The sequence below is a fragment of the Channa argus genome, chromosome 10 (assembly GCF_033026475.1).
Source record: "Channa argus isolate prfri chromosome 10, Channa argus male v1.0, whole genome shotgun sequence".
Lineage (NCBI taxonomy): Eukaryota > Metazoa > Chordata > Actinopteri > Anabantiformes > Channidae > Channa > Channa argus.
Genome location: NC_090206.1, coordinates 24,976,790 through 24,996,155, shown reverse-complemented (window position 1 = coordinate 24,996,155; position 19,366 = coordinate 24,976,790). Strand labels below are relative to the sequence as shown.

At 38.3% G+C, this 19,366-nt stretch overlaps 1 protein-coding gene across 1 annotated transcript in view; it reads right to left on the bottom strand.

Annotated features, from left to right (window-relative positions):
• Positions 1 to 781: 781 nt before the first annotated feature.
• fat2 (FAT atypical cadherin 2) overlaps positions 782 to 19,366 on the bottom strand; it is an 88,753-nt gene continuing 70,168 nt past the window's right edge. Inside the window, exons 23-29 of the mRNA XM_067518133.1 lie at positions 16,846 to 17,003; positions 11,761 to 12,193; positions 10,809 to 10,962; positions 9,423 to 9,522; positions 9,104 to 9,252; positions 8,172 to 8,425; positions 782 to 4,212 (exon numbers count right to left, since the gene is read on the bottom strand). Of these exons, the coding sequence (XP_067374234.1) occupies positions 3,716 to 4,212; positions 8,172 to 8,425; positions 9,104 to 9,252; positions 9,423 to 9,522; positions 10,809 to 10,962; positions 11,761 to 12,193; positions 16,846 to 17,003 (1,745 nt within the window). The 3' untranslated portion in view covers positions 782 to 3,715. The remainder of the gene's footprint in view (positions 4,213 to 8,171; positions 8,426 to 9,103; positions 9,253 to 9,422; positions 9,523 to 10,808; positions 10,963 to 11,760; positions 12,194 to 16,845; positions 17,004 to 19,366) is intronic.

The window sequence follows — 19,366 nt, the reverse complement described above, 5'->3', positions numbered from 1 at the left end:
CAGTAAAGCTGAGCCACTTTATTGATTTGGCATTTTCTAGCTTCAAATACAGGAAAGTACTGCCCCATGAAAGGTAGATTATCTGGTTTCTGTCTGACCAAGGAAAGTTGTCAGTAGATACACTACTCACAGAAAGTTTGAGATAATTGACTTTTGGGTGAAATTTATGGAAAATGTAAAAAGTTCATGCTGCAGTGATATTATATCCTGAAAGGGCATTTAAGTAGAAGCATGCAGTGCTAAATTCTTCATCTCAAACACTTTATTAAAACAAAAGCAAGAAATGTCACTGTCTCAATAACTTGTCAATTGTTAGGTGTCGTTAGGGGAAGAGGACGTTTTTAAATACACACTGTCATTGAATCACGTTGGGATTTATTTGTGGTTAATCACCATGTTAGAGAACAGCCCGTTATGCAACAATTACTGAAACATTGAACAGTTAGACATGTGCATTCAAAAGTTCAGAGAAGGTCAAATTAAGTTCACATGTAAAGGTTAGAGTGCATTCTGAAATTTCACCCGAAAGTCAAATATCCCTAACTTTGGGACTTGTGAGTAGTGTGTGTCAGACTAACACTGACAATGTAAGTTACCAAGACAGCAAATAATTTTCGGTGTGTATCGGACCTTGAAATTACCCATGGTTCCCTGTGATAACTCTAATCTTGTTTGGGGCTTTCCATTTTTAACCTCTCTACTCGGGACTTAACCCCATTTTTGTTTGTCCGTTTTGATAAATGCTCAGAGGACTAAGGGTGCAAGCAGTCAGACATCTTCATTCACTGTTCATAGAAGATCCTCTTTATTCAAATTCTCTTAACAACATTGAAACACAAAAATGAGAAGGTGGCATCTTTAATAAAATATCTCACAGAGAAACAATAGACCAAAACATGGGAAGGCCCACATTGATACAAAAATAAACTTTATGACCTAACTGAATGAAAACAAATTTAACAAATCACATTTTAAGCAAAGAACATCACCACAAACGCTACAGACTCTATGCACAAAACATTTCTTTGTACATTTTAAGATCTTGCCAGTGATTTTACATCAACCCACGTCATACATCAACAGGCTATTGGTAGGTCAGTGTCACTAAATCCTAACAAAGTATTACTTTGAGAACAGCAGGTGATTGTTAGTTTTAAATGGTTTCCCATATACAAACATAAAAATAGGCTCTAGAAAATGAATGTAGTTTTTCTTTAAGTTTAAGAATGTTTTGTACTTTCAGGGATACTCTGACATTGATCTTCTTGTCTAACTCTTGTCAAGAGTGAACAAAATGTCAAAATGTCAATTTTGCCTTTGGTGTTCAATACAGAAGTAGGTCTGTGATGTTTAGTGTAGCAGAAAGACTCGACATACATTACATGTTGTACTGTGTGTGTAGCAATAGAAAGTGAGATGTTACAGTTTAAAAAGCAGATAACTTATGAACAGAAGCATAAAAACACAGATTATAAAACCTGCACTATAGTGGCTTCATTACTATGGTTCCAAATGTGAACATCAGTGAAAGTTTTAATTATTTTGATGGATACTGACTGTTTCCTGCCTGTAATTGCGCTAAGCTAAACACCACAAAGCTACAGTTCTCCTTCACTGAACATAAAGAGCTGCTGATATTGGTTTTGCTCTTTAAGCTCTCAGTAAGACCGCAAATAAGCACAATATCAAAGTATTTCCTTAACAACATTTGATCTTATTATATCAAGTATGTGATTGTAATGTGTGATTCACACAAAGGTGCAAGTGTGATTTAATATTTCAGAACAATATTTAGTCCGAGTGTATCACAAAGGTAAAACCTCAGCTTACACTGTACCTACAGTGGTCACCATGTCAGTCACTGTTAATGCATCTGCAGTTAGGGCTTTATATGCTTCCAAGCGTTTAATTAATTTCAGTCTTTTAGTTTCAGAAATAGTTCCAAAGCTCAGTAGCAACTTTGTAAGACTTCAATTAAAGCAGCAGTGATTGAACACTGCATTGTGTTGTTTGGGTTTGTCCATTATGGTGCCAGATTAGAGTTTTGGAAAGATGTTTTTTGTTTTTTTGTTTTTTAAACTTAGACAGGGCTGGAATTACTTGACCCATCAAGGTTTTGTGTTTTGGTAGTAACGGAGCAGTAAATCAGAAAGGTTAAACTGCTGAAATCTGTTTTCTATAGTGTCAACTTATGCATAATGATTCTCTTTGTAGCTATGCTAACAAACAGTACATACTGTAGACTGTACCCCGATTTATTTCATGTACTAAAGGGAACAATACATGGCTACCACAGTAGGTTTGTTTAAGTGAGATAACAAGTAAACACAAATCCTTTCAGTTGGCCATCAAGGAAAATAATTATCAATCTACATTTAAAGTTACCCAATTATTGGCCAGACACAAAAAGGCAATTTAGTGTCATAAAATCAAAATTGATGGTAACAAGTAACTAATAGTTTTTGTTTCAGGTTTCTTCCTGATATATTGATATGGAATATTTGTAAATGCAATGATTTTAGCTACTCCTGTAAAGCTAATGTAGACTACTATTCAGCATAGCACATTTACTTGATATGTAGCACACACTGCACAATGAGCTCCTGATCAAAACAAGCATTTCTTTTATGTGAGGCTTGCATATTTACACCATTGAAAATGGCTGCATAGACAAATTTAGTACTGCAGTAAGTTCCTCTTATCAAGGGCAGCAACATCACAGAGCAGAACGTGATTACAATCAATACCGCAATCTTTTTCACACACAGAGAAATCTACAGAATTTACACTAGAAACATTTATTCTGGTGTAACACTTCACAACTAACATTACCATGCCACTTGTGTTCAGGACTTATCTTTTGAGGATCCAGCCCCCAAATCTTAGTAACAGACAACGACACAGGGTTCAATACATTTAGTGCTCCTGTATGAAATGTGCTTAGTGCCACCTTTAATACCTCTAGATTCAGAAGTAAATAAATGCTGATTTAAAAAACAAAACAGAACAGTTGCAGAATGTGGATACATTAAGCCCCATTTGTGATTTACTTGTCATATAATGCAACAGTCATCCTCGAAGCAAATCCAGATTTTTATTAAAAACATTTCTGAATGAGTTGTTATTGCCAGTGTTTTCTTTGAGCCTGCTGCTTCACAGTCACATGGTGTACAGTATACGGAATATCAGTTTGACAGAGTGTCAGACACGCTTGAAGTTTGGGCGTTTGGAAAGACTCTCCTGTGTTAAAAAGTCTTGAGTTTTGCCTTATTTCGACTTTAAAGCAACTTATAGTAAAGTCTAATACTGTTGACGATTTCACAATCCTAACAATGTAACAAGGGTTTTCTGCAGCATATCAAAATAGATGAACTTCTGTGGATAACTGAGGAGTCCTGAATTACCCTCTTCTAGTCTGGCACAGCAAGACTAACAACAGAAGAAAAAAGTTAAAGAAATGAAAGAAATCTGAACTATTGTTTCACATGGTGCTTTCATCTTTATCAGAGATGAAGACTCAGATCTCACAGCGAGAGACTGCTGAGTGGCTGGTCCGTGCTAACAGCTCCATCTGAGAAGTGTACTTGTACACAAAGCTGCCTTAGAATGAAGGAATAGTACAGGCGCTTGCACTGTTTCTTTCCAAATGAAACAAGAGTTTAAAAAAAAAAAAACAGGATGTAAAAAAATGTAAGCTTCAAATTCTTACTTGGCCTTAAAACATCACCTCCTCACAGCTCCCATAATCACTTTCCACTATGCTTGAGCCATCGTAGCTGCGCAGGTTCTGACCTGATGGTCGTGTCTGAGGCTCGGCGGGGTTCGGCTCTGGTGGCAGGCCGGTCTGCTCTGCATACGATGGCATGGCCACGCTCAGGCGCATACTGAGTCTCTTGTAGCCTCCTGGGACATTGTCAAGGCTGTGGGTATGTTGGGTGGGGTAGTAGCTGATAGCAGTATACTCATTGGGGCACTGAGAGCTGGGAAGAGGAAGCCCATCAGGACCCAGGAAGTCGTCCAGGTTTTGGTTGCTATAGCATGGTGGCAGGGGTGCACGGCGGTCACACCGGTCCAGTGGGAAGGGGAAACCACTGAACCGAGAGTTTCTCCTGGAGTCCACCGTGGAGGTGGAATAAGTGTCCTCTACTATGTCAAATTGAGGGAACTCCTGGACTGTTGGTCGGCCATAATAGTCAGGGTCTGCAGGGTACACTGAGGATACAGGAAAGACACCAAAGATATCAGAACCTTTTCTACATACTTTTCAGTTTTATTAAGGTTTTTAATAATGTAATGCTGAGCAGCAAGTCTGTTGACCAATTAATATATTGACAGAAATTGCCAGCAAGGGATAAATAATTGTTTTTAAGAAAAATGTCAAACATTTGCCTGTTCCAGCTTCTTAAAAGTGAGAATGTGCTGCATATTTCTGATCCTTAAAAAGACACAGTACATTTGGTTTATGCCTGTATCAACAAAACTATGATGTGTACAGCACAAAACTTTGGCTAAATTGGGTATTTAATAGAATATATTATAGAACTTGCATCATGTTATATATCTTTGGATTAAGCTTTAGACAAACTGTTGTAAAGGAGTAGAATGCATTTCCTGCTGGGGAAAAAAGCTGGGACACAGCAACATCATGAAGGTTATTTATTTCGTAATTAAAAAAACTGACAACAGTATGTCAGTGTTGCTCTCCACACACACACTGGAGATCCACAGATTGTTGGATTAAATCTGATCAGACAACTCTAATCAACACCTAGATTTGCTGAGAGATTAATACCAGTAGACAATTGTTGCAGTTAAAGGTTTTAAAAAAAGCTTTATGCATTTGCATATTTAATCCTTAATTGTGATTTGAATTCGTGTGGGTTTGATTAGTGAAACAGGAGGTGGGAAGATGTCTGAAGAAAGCTCAGGGTCCTAAGGTCACATGTTACCCAAAGGCAGAGAACTGATCCAGAACAACTTCTAATGACAAATTAAAGAATCCTTTTTTCTTTGAATCAACAGAATTGCAATCGAAAAACACTTTTTTTTGTCAAAGGCAATTCAAAGGCTAAGGTCCTCAAGCGTTTGTACACTTAACCACATATAAATATTTTCCTGAAACAAATTTTAACCCGAGGCCCCAACCTTGAAATACCTCACTGATGATAAACCCGTTTCTTTTCATGAATGTTTAAGTAGTCACTTATTGGATTTGAGGCGAATAGCTATTTTTCTGAGTTAGATCTTGAAGGAACTTGGAGGACTTTGCAGTGATTCATACTGGACGTATTTAGCATTGTTTCATGTAGCAGTGAGGAAAGCAGTAAACATGCTGCTCGCATGAACAGAAAGTGTTACAGTCGTTCCTAAAGGTGGAGCAGTGATGCATTATCAGGGTTCTGTGACTTTTCATTGAGGTGATCTGCTTCATGGTCAACCTTCATTCTCACCTAAAATTAAGACAACTAAGAGGAATGTGTTTTTCCTTAGCCACGGTTGCTAAGGGAAAACAAAGACTAGTAACAGTAAAGTAATAAAGTCTAAACGAAGAGGACACTGAAACTCATCTCACACTGTTTGACTGACACGGAACAGAAACATTGCTTAGCAGGAGAGATACAAAAACCCGATGTATTAAACAGTTTGTTCAAACAAAACAACTTATAAAGTCTCCTGCTGAACTTGAGTTCCTTAGAATACTAAGCAGTGTGTCTGTGTGTGAGGGAGTTTAAGTTAGAAACAAGAGCTATGTGGAGAATGGCTGAGGCAACGAGGATGAAAGACAGATAATGAAGGGGATGTGGAAAATAGGTGAAAGGTGGCAAATGATTCAACACTGGAGAGAAAGTTTGTTTGAGTCGTAGAGGTCAAAGAGAGAGAGAATTACAAAAGGGAACAAACCCATAAGATACATAAAGGAAGGGAGACAAAATGGACAATGGGGGGAAAAAAGAGAATTTGCAGATTGGTAGAGATGTTTCCTGACTAAGAGGAAGGGGGAGGGGGGATGAAGAAATCCCGCTATGTAGACTTGATCAACATCAAAGGGGACATTCAGCTCAGATTCAAAGTCCATGATTATGTTATTTCCACAGTTCGCACAGCTCAATAACTAGTTAAGAAGAAGAGCTGTTCTTATTCTGGTGCTCTAGAGAAAAAAAGAAAAGTCTTGGATCACTGCAGCCTGTAACATTGATAACAAATGGCAGAAGCACTTTTTAAACTTTAAAAAATGTCTTAATGCACAAATTACACCCACAGGGGTGTGTGTGTATATCTGTTCACTGTAATCAATTATCTTTTACTGGTTGTGACTGTACTACCACACTCAGCAGCAGCTAATATTTTTTGAAAGAATTTAGACCTTGGTCATATTATATTATTTATTAATGAGACATTCTTAAATAGACTGATTTGATTCTGGCTCTCAAAGCACTTGGTTACAGTCAGAAAAGGCTTTGTGATTCCTAGTGGAAAGAACCTGACACAAGACAGATTTTTCCACATTTAACCAGTCCCTCCTTAACCCCTTTAGGTTTCTAGTGTTGGGGTCCCATGATTTGGACACATTTGTTGTTATAAGACGAGGTGGTTCTAATGTTTTGGGCACCCTATTTAAAATTAATGAGGTGGCCAAAACATTAGAACCACCTCTTCATATAATGTAAGACTCCACTACCCACTTTTACCTCAATAATAATCATAGTTAGAAGGTTAGAAAGTCTAGAAACTTTACTCCTTGTAAAAGTAGAATTCCTGGCAGAGCCACTGTTTGGGTTGCATTAAATTGGAAAGGTGGTCATATTGTTGTGCCTGATCGATTTATATCATTCAATTCCACTTTACTGTTTTGCTTTCCTTTGGGTTTGCTTCTGCCAAGGCCATAGTTCAATTTTCTGCATCGACACTAACTCTTATCCTCTGCAGGCAGGGGAGGGCAGAGCTTTGCATGTGAAGTCTGTAGGAACAGTTCTCTTACTATAGTAGCATTTAAAAAATGCGGCATGTTGAGTCTTGCATGTACTTCACTTGACATCCGTGTTTAGACAAAGCTTGGATCCTAAATTATTATATCTTGTATGTTTTATACAACAGGCTTTGAATTTCTATTTGTTAGAGTTTGTATTCAATATGCAGATTCAGAATTGCATTTCTATTTAATAAAGATTCTATGTGAATTAGGAACCAGTGAGCTTGAGAACCCATGATTAAATCAAAAGCCACGTGCGAAGGATTTAGATGCTGAACCTCTAACTAGCAGGATAACAAGTGAGGAACTATAGGAATGTGTCTTTAATTCTCCCTGATAAGATCAGGTGTTCATCATGCCATCCATCCCCCAGGAACAGCAGCCTATCTATCTTGAGACCATATCAATGGATGTATGAGTCACAGCTGAGCTCTATTGATCTGTTGCATTTGAGAACATCGAGGATAGAGAGCTTGAGAGAACAACAACAGAGAAGGAAAGAGTGAGTTTGGTTGCAGTGAGAGACTGAAGAGAGATGGATAAATTAATTAGGAAAGGTGGAAACGAAATCCCTCCTTATTTGTTTCCTTGAATCTTGCCTGCTGCACTAAATCCTCCTAACGGCCCAAAGTTGCACATGTCAGTCAGGAAAGTCAAAATGAGATGAGGGCGGCTTCTAGAAGAACACAATGATTCAAAGAATATCTCAAATCTACCTCAACATGCTATGTAGCAATTACTTTTGGGATCAGTTTCATTTACACTGGATGCATTGATTTTTGTTGAAGCTGTTCTTGCATGAAACCCACAGACAAGAGAGAAAGTATAATATGTAAAAGACAAATAACAGAAGGGTTTTTATAGAATTAAAGGGATTCATAGAATATAAAGTTACAAATATAGACAGTCATTCAAGGAAAAAATAAACTCAAAAAGTAGAATTAACAGAGTCAAAATGCAAATAGACGAGGCTGAAATCACGTACAATGGGTCTTGAATGACAAAATCCTGTAACCTTTTCTGAACAATTGTGAGGCGTTGCAGCAAAACAGGGAATGACAAGTTTAGTTAGTTTAACTTTTTTATAGACTGCAGAGAAAAAAACACTGCATTTGGAATTATTTTTCTTGTTGGTGAGGAGCATTGGCTTATGCACTTGTCCACATGATGCTAAAAATTCTGAAATGATATAGACACACACCTTCATAGTCCATGTCCCAGTGACTCTTCCTGATGGAGTCATTGTCGGAACTGGACGGTGGCCTGACAGGGAGGTTGGGGGCCACGCTGCACACGACCGGCCCCTGCATCTTTGGGGAGGAAACCCCACCCCCTGACAAACTGATCTGGCTCTTTGGACGAAGCGATCTGAATGGCGTGTGATCAAGGTCGTTGATGGGACCAACCAGTGACGTCATCTCTATGGGGTTCCCTTCTTGATTGGAGTGTAAGTAACTGCAGGTGTGAATAGAGACGTTTTGGTTTCAGTTAATCAGCCTTTGAGGAATAATTACAAATACCGGAAATCTAGTCTCCTTCACTAGCTAGGTAGACATTTTGAGAATTTGGAGAAGAGGCAGGAAGAAAATGTTTGCGAGTTGGGGAGCAACATTCAGCAATAAAGATATGTTAAATATACTGACATGGGCCAAATTAGCAAGTACTGTTCTGTGATTGAGAAGGAAACAACAATCTCAGAAACAACGTTGAAATAAAGAATGAATGAAACATTTTGAAAAAATAAAAATCTGAATATTACAGAATATTTAAAAAAAACACAAATGGCAGAGATAGATTTGTAAGAAATAAATAATAAAATTAGTAAAACTGTTTTCTCTAATTAGTATCATACATCTACAGTATTAATTATTACTAGTATATAGTATAGCACTGTTTAAAATATAATTTACATCAAAATCAGATTTTTCTTATTAGTTGTGTAAACTTCCATGTTGTTTTGTTATAGAAAGGTGGAAACATTGATGGAAAAGAGAATAAATACATTGGGAAATCTGCCAATAGTTTGAGAAGTGACATTCGTGTGTCGTGTTAAAATTGGGTTCAGATGCTGATTATAGTAGGAGAGAAGTGTTACAATAATAACTTTGAGGACACAAATATGCCTTTACTTACCCATTGGAGTCCTGGACACAGACTGGCGTATTCTTCTGCTTAACATAACGTTTTCTGATGCAAACGAAGATTCCAACCAACAAGAGTAAACCAGCCACGCTGGCACCAATCTCCATGATTTCTATGTGGCCAATCATTGGAGTTAGTTTCTAGAAAGACAATATACGTGATAGTTAAATGTCATTTCCCTGTAGGTTTCTCAAGAGTTATACATATATAATGATCAGAATTAGCACCATAACTGATACTTTATTGTTTTGTTTTTGGGCCATTCTTTAAAGCCCAAGAAAATGTATTAGTAAGTGTTGTTGTAACGGACCTGAGGCAGCGGGTCACAGTGGATGGAGCCTCCAGTAACTTTACAATCAAAACCTCCAGGACACGGATTGGGTGAGCAGTCATCAATCTGACTTTGGCACCTACAGGGATAAAGGGAGTTGAATGTTAGAGCAACATTTTGTATTAAACTTTAACTGCTTTTTATTAGTACATGTTAGTTGAGTGTGTACACTTTGAAGAACAAAGGGCTACGTAACTTCTCCTGGCAGTGTTGGTGTTCAACTCTAACTGCTCCATAAACACCAGACTAAAGGTCATGACACACCCAAAAGACCGGCCACCGGATCAGCTCGTTACCTTTGTCTGGCTCTTGATGACACCAGTAATACAAAAGCTGAACAGTCCTGTGCTTGTAGGAGAAGAAGACAAAAAACTAAACTAAGCACTGTTTGCTTCCTATGTTCTCTCACTCACCACAGACTGTTTAGAACTGCTTGTAATTGAGGATATGTCTGATAAGTTACAACAGCAGTACAAGTTGTACTGGCGTCATCAATACAATTTTTTTCCCCACTGCACTGATTTAACTAAAGTGGAGGTTTTTTAAAAACTAAAATGAAGCTATTCTTCACTGAAGGGTAAATGCTTGACAATTCAAAGAATTTCCAATAACAAATGTTTTTGTTTTTTGGTAAAGAAAAAAAAAAGATGCACGTTTCCCAGGTGCTGAATTCCCTCACTGTATACAACATATGTTAGACAAGAATTTTGGAACGTTGATAAAGTTTTTAGATTCTGCTGTCTTTGATTGGATACTGAACTGTTTGGTTAAAGTAGATAGAATTCAATCAAAATGAATGTGGTGGACAAGGAAAACATTTTCCTCATATGTGCTGTAGTTCAATTCAGAACCCGATTGCAATGTAACACACAAGCTAAGATAATAACCAGACTCATTTAAAAATAAACTGACAGCAAGATAAAACTTGTAACTTGTAAAGCACAAAGCAAATGTTCACTTCCTGTAATTACAATCTACTGCGGTCATTTTTCATAACCTGAGTTAATCCAAGTCCCACCTGGACCATGGACTGGTGATACCCACGAGGGATGCTGCAATCCCACAGGCAGCCTTAATGAAAGAAGTGAGATGCAAATACTGGTGTAATCTTTGTTCTAACATGACACATTCTTTTTGGCTATTTATGAGTGGAATGAAAGTAGGTGGTTGATATAAAAAATGTGTATGTCCTTGAATTTGCATGGATGGTCTCTTGCTCTCTCTCGCATGCACACAAGCAGGTTATTATGTTGTTGTTGTTTTTTTTTGACACAAGCAAGTGATGCTGCATATATGGTGGTTATGCTGGTTATTGTATTTTTTCCTGATCACTTTTTACTATAATAATTAAGTTTGTGAGATTACCATTGTTCATCGCTGCCCAGTGAACAGTTGCACATGTACCCTTGAGCCTTCGGTACACAAACCCTGCCACCAGTACATGACTGTGAGACACATGGGTTGTCGGGCAGCTCGCAGCGGTCGCCGTGGAACAATCCAGCACACCTGCAGCGCGGCTCTGCAGAATGAAACCAAATATGAATGAAATACCCAAATATCTGAGACAAGAGCAACGGATCAAAGCCCCAGTGAGCTTCCCCTACAGGCAGTAAATAATCAAAGCTAAGGTCAACATGATCTAACCAGAGAATAGGAGAGTGTGTTTAATATTAAAAAAAGATTTTGGCTACATGAACTTAATACAAAACATGTCTGCTTACATCACGAGCAAGGCTGCTACTCCAACACATTGTAAACATGAAAAATAACACTAGGAGCAGCTGTGCAACAATAAAAAAAGAAAAGAAAGGCGCATTATGCATAACCCATTTGTAAATGCATATTAAGCTCTGAACGCTTCTGAAACACAGCTGACCTACACTATGTACCAGTGACAGGAGAGAAAGTGATAAGCTCAATCTTACAATTTGGGTATTTTGCAAATTGTTAAAACAAAAATGTGGATTAAAAATGATTTTTGGTTCCATATCCACCTTCCCAGAAAAGTAGCAACAAGCTTCCAGACATCCTCTTTTGTGATCCATATTTCAAATAAAAGAACGGCCCACAGATAAAGGATTTAGGCTAAACACATTTACTGTGACTTTTGCAGCTTTAAAAGAGCTGATCAGTTCTAGTTTTTAGTAAATAGCTTAAATCTAAAACGGGATATTTGGGGTTTGCGACACTATGGCCACTGATGTGTCTGTGAAATTGGCACAGAGGAATAACATATGCTGTGGATACTGGAAACTATAGAGAAACGGGCTCGAATGAAATCTAACTAGTCTAATTTCTTCATTGTTCATGCACCAACCTCCTGCAGCATCCTCTTCACAGACTCCACTGTTCAGACAGGGGTTGTTGTCACAGGCCCCTACTAGGCTGCAGCACTGGTACACCCCAAACACCCTCCTGCTTCCGGGCCCACTCCACTCCGCTGTGTCACCCACTCGGATTGGCTCCCCATTGAACTTTAGGCCTTCCAGGCAGCCAATGAAATTAGGCAAGTTCCCAAGGACCTCTGAAGCGAAGAGCAAAGCACCATGGGAGCGCATCATTCGACACGGTTCTGTCAGGGTGGTGGAGGCTGGATGCTGCTGGTCCAGGGTCAGTCTCAGGGCAGTAGAGTTCACTTCAAGCTGTATATTGTGCCACTGGCCGTTTGATAACGGAGGAGATGTGATGAATAGGGAACCAGGGGAGGTGTTTCCACAACTGTACGTAAACTGCAGATTTCCATTAGTCAGCTGAGGAAAAAAAATGACGACAAATGGTTAATGAGGAGTAAAATCTTTAAGGATCACAGTCCAAATTCCTCATTTCAGCTACATGTGAATAAATTAAGCCAATTCTCATAAATCTAAAAGAGAATTTTATCAGTTTTTTTCTTATGTAAAATACAGTTTTACATTTTTCTTTCTTGTTGACTTAGTTTTGTACACAGATGGAAGGCAAGGAGGCTGCTTGAGGTTTTTTTAGTTACAGCACTGAGCTTCTCTATTAGAAACTGTAGTTTAATGAATGCAGTATTCAGTCCATATGGAAAAAAGATTCATCAGAAATGAATTAGAATGGTATGGATGGCAATGATTAATGCAGCCAAATACAAAAGGACCTTCAAGAAAACATAAGTAAGAGTGCAGGCGACTCAGAACATCCATGAAGAAACACTTTTCTCCCCGTCTGATGGAGCTTGAGAGGATCCGTCAGGAAGAGTGTGACAAAGTCGAACAGACAAACAAGAAGCGTCAAAGTTGTAGTTGTTGCCAAAGGTCAATAAGTAAATCGCCCTTATCGAGTGCAGTCCCCATGTTCAACACCATTTCTGCAATACTCTGCATTTTAACAAAGTAATGAGCCAGCAGCTTCTTCCTGCACCTTTTAATCCATTTAGTTTCTATACATTACAGAATCTTCCCTATTTAATACACAGATGGAGTGTGTGCCCCTACCGGACACAGAGCACCACGATGCATTATTGATGCAGATCTGTTTGGCTCCTGCTTCTTCACTGCTTTAGGAAGATGAGCTTTTCATCTTTTGTTTGATTTGCTTATTTGGAGTCTATATTTTTTTTTATCCTCCTCATTAACAGGCTGCTCAGCATTCAGGCCCTTTGCTGCATGATACTGTTTTTTCTTCTGTAGGCCATGTTTGATTCTCTGCAGCTTAGAGCAACTTTTTATTGTGGTAGAAGGGAAGAAACTATTTTGGGACTGGCCTGCAAAAGACAGGACACAGGAAAAAGGCAGTTTGAGGATTCATTGTATGAAATCTATTTGACATGAGTGTTGGTGTGATTTATGTGAATATTTGACTAACGATAGTATTACTAAATATGATTTTATAGTAGCAGTACAGCTGAAGCAGTATGGACACAGGGTCAACTCCACAGAGACAGAAGCACCTGAACCAGCAGCACTTTATGATGCCATAAATCACTGACCTCGAATCTCAAATCTAACTCAGACAGGTAGCTTGAACACTGCTAGGCAAAGTTATTGTGTATCAATTGCTGCAATTTATGTAAATTTGGGTGCAGGTGCAAAGACAAGTATTTAAATGAGTAAATGGGGAAGGCAGCCTGGCAGTTTGTTGTGCATAATAATACTTGGTTACATAGAAATAACATCTGTGGCTACATCCACACTACTAATATAAAGCTGAAATTGAGTTGGAGTGTGTACTATCTGCATGCAGCGTTTAATTAATGGAACTGCTTCCTCCTCATAGTAAAGAACCTGCATTAACATGAAAGAAAGTCAGTTTGTGTTACTGCTTTGTGGATGAAGACTTAATTCCACATCTTTGTTCATAGTCAAGTCTGTATTCAGGTCTGAGCTGTCACTTCTCATTAACAGCAGTGTTTTTCGGTTCCCAGTCACCTTTACGTTTGCAAAGCTTACAACTGTGGCTTTTTATTCAAGCAGCTTCAATTTCCATTTCAGAGGGGATGTTCTCTGAACGACAGACAAAAGGAATCTAGCAAATAGATTTTATTTGAGGTAAGTTTATATTTGATATGATGAGATTTAGTAGTTATATTTAACCATTAAAAAAAGCCACAAAGATTTAGTAGCACACATCCCAGGGAAATCAAGTGTGCTAACAGAAGAAGTTTCTCTGAAGCAGTTTCTAAAATCGGGCTAGTGGGGTCGGGGAAACCAGGTTTTCCCAGGTAGATTTTCCGTCAGAGATTTCGAAAATTCAGTTTCCATTTTCGATTAGACAGAAAAAAGGCAGAAAGCAGTGTTTTCTATCACAATGCAGTTCAAATCTGTGAGCCAGGCTTTTAAAACAAGTCAGAGATTGATTTTCAGTAACTAAGGTTTCTGAAGAACGTTTAAACACTGTTCCCCGATTATCTGAGAAAGCAGATTTCTCCGAGTACCCCGGCCGTTTACATGCACCTAAGTGTTGCAGTAACTGCGTTTACATGCACGTAGTTACTGCAACAAGCAGGGAACTTGAAATGCCTTTTGAAGCCATTTCTGCTCACAGTATAAATCAGGCAGGGACACATTCTTACATGTATTTTTTACTGTAGCACCAAGATAAATTGTCCCTGTTCTCAACAATGCCAAAACAGCATGCCAATAAATCCTGAGGACAGGTAGTTTGTCATCGAGTCTTCTGCGGAACTCGTGCTTGTTCCCTCTGCGTGCTTTTTTTTTTTTGAGGAAAAAGGGCAACGCGTGGCTCACATGCTGATGTTCAGAGCCAGCAGTCATCCAGACTTGAGTTGAAAGGGAACTGATGAGCTGATCACACTGGGGAAAACAAGGAATAACAAGTCCTGTATCATTGGCTCTGTCGTCCCATGTGGAACTTTGAATGTGTGCAGGTTTTAAGTGTACTGCTGCCTCTGATATTCAGTCAAGCATTAAGCACACAAACACATGAAACAATCTGCCAAGCAGTGATAAAGTGGAGGTGCACCTGATATCTGTTTCTTTCTCACCGTCCAAACCTTGCATACAAATAAATATCTAAAAATAAAATATGACAAAGCCAGAGCAAAGGTAGGATTTCACAGTAAAAACCACATGTTCATAAATGTCAGCGGTGTTACAATAATATTTGAACTGTATATTTTATTTATCTGGTTCGTAATCCAAAGGCTAAACACAGGCAGATTGGTGCAGCGTCAGAAGAAAAGGAGTCGTGGTACCGAAGCTTATGGTGAAGGGGGAGCTTTGAATTTAACAACTCACTCTGAACAATAGCTGGGGAAAAGAACATGTGGGCATCTTAGTGACTCTGCTGCCACTGTGACCCGACTCTGGATAAGCAGCAAAAATTAATAAAAGAACTATTATATTTTCCAAGATTCAGGGTGTCAACAAGAAGTGTCCTGACTAGGCTGAGAGCTATGAACAGCAAACCAGATATAGCTGTACTGATCACATGGTTGCTGACACAAAGTAGCAAATAAAATATTGATCGTTAAATTGATATCCGAACATATAAGAACATCTAGCCGTGTTTATTTGCGGAGCTGGAAACATTTTGGATTGAAAGCTTCGGCAGGACGTTCCCCTGAGATTAAATCTGCGGCTCTAAGATTTTATCATTCTGATTGTGAATCAAAAAACATTACACTAACAGCACATGAAAATTAGGAAGAGATTTAATCTCTACACAGCACCAAATAAATTAACTGTCAGCTCAGGGGAAAACAACTAATATTTCCACTCGCTTGAGTCAAATGAATGACGGAATCTTTTTTGGTTCCCTTTGTTGTAATTGAATGCCTGTGTTCCAATTTCTTTTTCTTTTTTCATCCTGAGTTGTTGTGACATTTCCAAATAACACACAATGAGGTGACTTGTTTTGTCCCACGTGAACAGAACAAACCAAACAACCAAACAAATCTTAGACCAGGTTAAAGTGAATGCTGCAGGGTTGCTGTGAGCTGCAAACAACAACACACCTTAATGAGCTCAAAATGTTTCCATTTCACTGGATGTGGGCTTTAGTTCATCTTTTGTCTCCCTTCCAGCCTGTCTGACCCGATGTCTGCATGTTGAAGTTTGTACCTACTCAAATTATTTCAATTGTTTAATTTTATACACTGCATCATGTAGCCATCAATAAAGGTGAAATGCATTTACAGGATTTTTCTTTTTTTTTTTTTGTAACTGCTGAAACGGATATTGGTAACATAGTAAGATTAATAAATTATTGGAATATGACTGAACTGTATCAGTTGTTGGATCTTTGGTAGAAAAAGTATTGACCTGTAAAACTTAAAAAACAAAAAAACACCATTATAAGTAAAGTTACTGCATAAAGTATCAAGCAGAAGTAATAACCTAGCAGTAAAACAGGTAAGATATGCTAAAAGTATCTAAAGGAAACTATACTGATTTCTTATTCCAAACCTTTAGCATGTTAAAGTGAAACTGTCTGTGCTGCTGCTGCTTTTCCGTGAGTCTGTGTCACCTTTGAGAAACAGGATAAGGATACTCTACTAAAATATGTGAATAATGTTACATACTGTAACAGTAGTGGGCTACGTGTAAGTGAGCCGGTAATATTTCAGCTGGCTGAGGTGGAGAACTTTTACTTGCTGCTGTATAACCTAATGATATTTCCTGAAAAATGCCATAGATGTAATGTTAATGTAGTAGAAGAAAGTGGAAATATGTACAATTTCTGCACATTGGTGTAAATGTACTCAATACGCTGCATCTTGTTTCTTACATGTGATGAGTAGGTGCCACATTGGCTCTAACAGCTGAATACAAAAAACTAAAGGAGACTCTGTAACTGGACTGCTGGAACAAGAGATGTACTTTTTAACCAAACGTCTGTGATTAGGAAATAATGGGCATCTATGACCCGTTGTTCCAAAGAAATACTGTCTGCTCTCTTCAGACCTTAGAAAGATAAACACCTGTAATGTTCCCCAGTCGTTGGTGCCATTGGTGGACACGATCAGGCCTTTCTGCTGGAACGTCTTCAACCTCAGTGAAAGTTTGAAATGCTGGTTGTCTTCATCCATCCTGTGAAGGTACCTCACGTAGGAATTCCCATCAAACCTCACAGCTGACTCTGAAGCACAGACGTTAAGAAAAACACACGTGAGCACAATGTAGAAACAGTGATTCAGAGTCTTAAATCTAACCGAAAATTGAGACCAACCATGTTATGAGTTCTGCATCTACTGGTTTGTTCATTTTACCAATATAAAATGTTCTAAATGAAGTGCACAATTAAGGGATTTGCTGAAGACAAAGGTCATATCAACAATATATGCGTCTTGGATAATTGTTTCCCTTTATGCTGCTGCATACAGAGTCAGGTATAATACACAGGTAAACCCCTCCAGCAAGGAGCAAATGAAAAGAATTATGCAGGAGAATGACAGAACATTTGTGCAAAAATGGTATCATCAATTAAATATTTATGAATATCATCATAAATAATTGATATAAAGCCGACAGAAAATAAAAGCTTCCTACTACTAATGAAGGACCTGCTTTTTGTTGCAGTTGGTTCTTAAATAAGGAGCTTTTTGTTAAAAGTCTGTATACAGAATTTATGATTAGTTTAAGTGTTTAGTCTGACATTTCAGTTTTGGAAAAAAACACCATGGTTTGTACCAATTCATTGGCATTTAAAACAAATTAGTCACCTAAACTAAAAAAATAAAAAATGAAAAAAGATCTTCAATTTTAGGGATTCCAAATTCTGTCCTTTGGCTTATCCCAAAACCTTGGTGTCCACACAGCAGACCACGGCGGCACAGGTTTTGACCTTGGACGTCCTTTCTAATGCAGCCCTGTACAAGTAACTCCCATGTGGCCTGGCTGCAGTCGGGCAGTTTAATGGTCCAGGGTGCAAACGGCCAACCCCATGGTGTCAACAGTTGTATTTTCAAGCCCAAGTTCTAAGAACTCTGCAGCCAGTAAACTTTTTCAAATCAGAAATTAAGAAAACGTTTAAAATGGGACAACATTCCTGCAAAATAAATCCAACCAGACTGCCCTTTTTTTTCCCACTTTCAACTCAAGACCCTAACGCACAAAAAAAATCATTCCTTATGGCAACACCATGTTTTCACGTGGAGCAAATGTGACAGCAGAGTCTGTAGATGAAACAAACTGTAAACTGAATGTAGCGTGTGATCTTACATCTGACAGATAAGACTCCAAAGGATTTTTTTTTAAAAATCCCTTTAATGAGAAAATCGCCGAAAAATAAAAATAACAGAAGCCGAGAAAACAGGCTCAAAATAATCAGCAAAGATTCTGGCACAAATTTAAGCTCTGAATGAAGAATGAATTCAATGTTTTCTTTATCTTTACCCCATTTGTGCTTGATAGAAGGTTTCAGTTGCTCGGCACTTCTTTTTTTCTAACATGTTCCCCAGTGTAAAACCTCACACATTATTCTCTCCCAACCTCAAGAGTTTCCTAAAACCCTAAATGGGAACCTAAGAAAAAGGACTGCAAACACGCTGATACTAAGTGCATTTCTTGGAGAAACCTCTAGCGGATTTTCATTCTGTCCTCACAGCACTAATGCTCACAGACAAATGCCAACACAAATCACAGAGTATGATCCGACAAGGCGCGGCTGCTCAGTGGCTCAGATGTTCTGTCTGCAGTAATTGAAGGCAACAGCAGGCCTGACATTCACACCAAACGTGTTCCGTTTCTTCTAAGAATTCTGGGGGATTTCATAAGAAACTAATTCTGTGTCTCAACAGGTAAAAACAAGAAGGTTCTTTGATCTCTGGCAGCGACTGATGTCTTCACAGAGTTGCCTGAAAACACTACTCTCTGTGCTCTTCCTGAAGAGCAAGAATGTAATCAAAGCTCGATGATGGAGGATGGAGCTTTATGCCAGGAAAGTCTTGCAGAACTGAAGGGAAATGCCTGATGCTTTTTAGTGTGATGGGCAATGCTTCATTTCCTTTGTAGAAATAACAGTCGCAAATAAAAATTAAGTTTTACAAATCTAAAGAACAAAAAAGCCAAAGTAAAAACTTTGGAATTCACTATAATGGCAACATAACAGCTATAAGCTGCATGTGTTTTGAATAGCTGATATCTTGTGTACGGTGTCACAAGAACCAAAACTTTAGTAGCAATTTAACAGCAAATGACTTAAAACACGGTTGAAAGTAGCAGCATAACATTTAAGCTGGAAGAGTTTCAGCTGCATTTGATGTAGAAATACTCAACACACAACATTCACAAAGGGAAAGTTGGCCAGAGCTGGTGCTGCCTGCAACAGTTGTAGGCTACTGACATTTGAGCTGAACTTTTACAATAATTTGTTTTGTTGTTTTCTCTCAACAGCATTCATTTGTACCATTTGAAGGTTCTACAAATGAAACGTTCTTGTTGAAACCCAATTGTTAGATAGATTAATTTTTTTGGCTTTGTATCAAAATAATGTCTGTTATT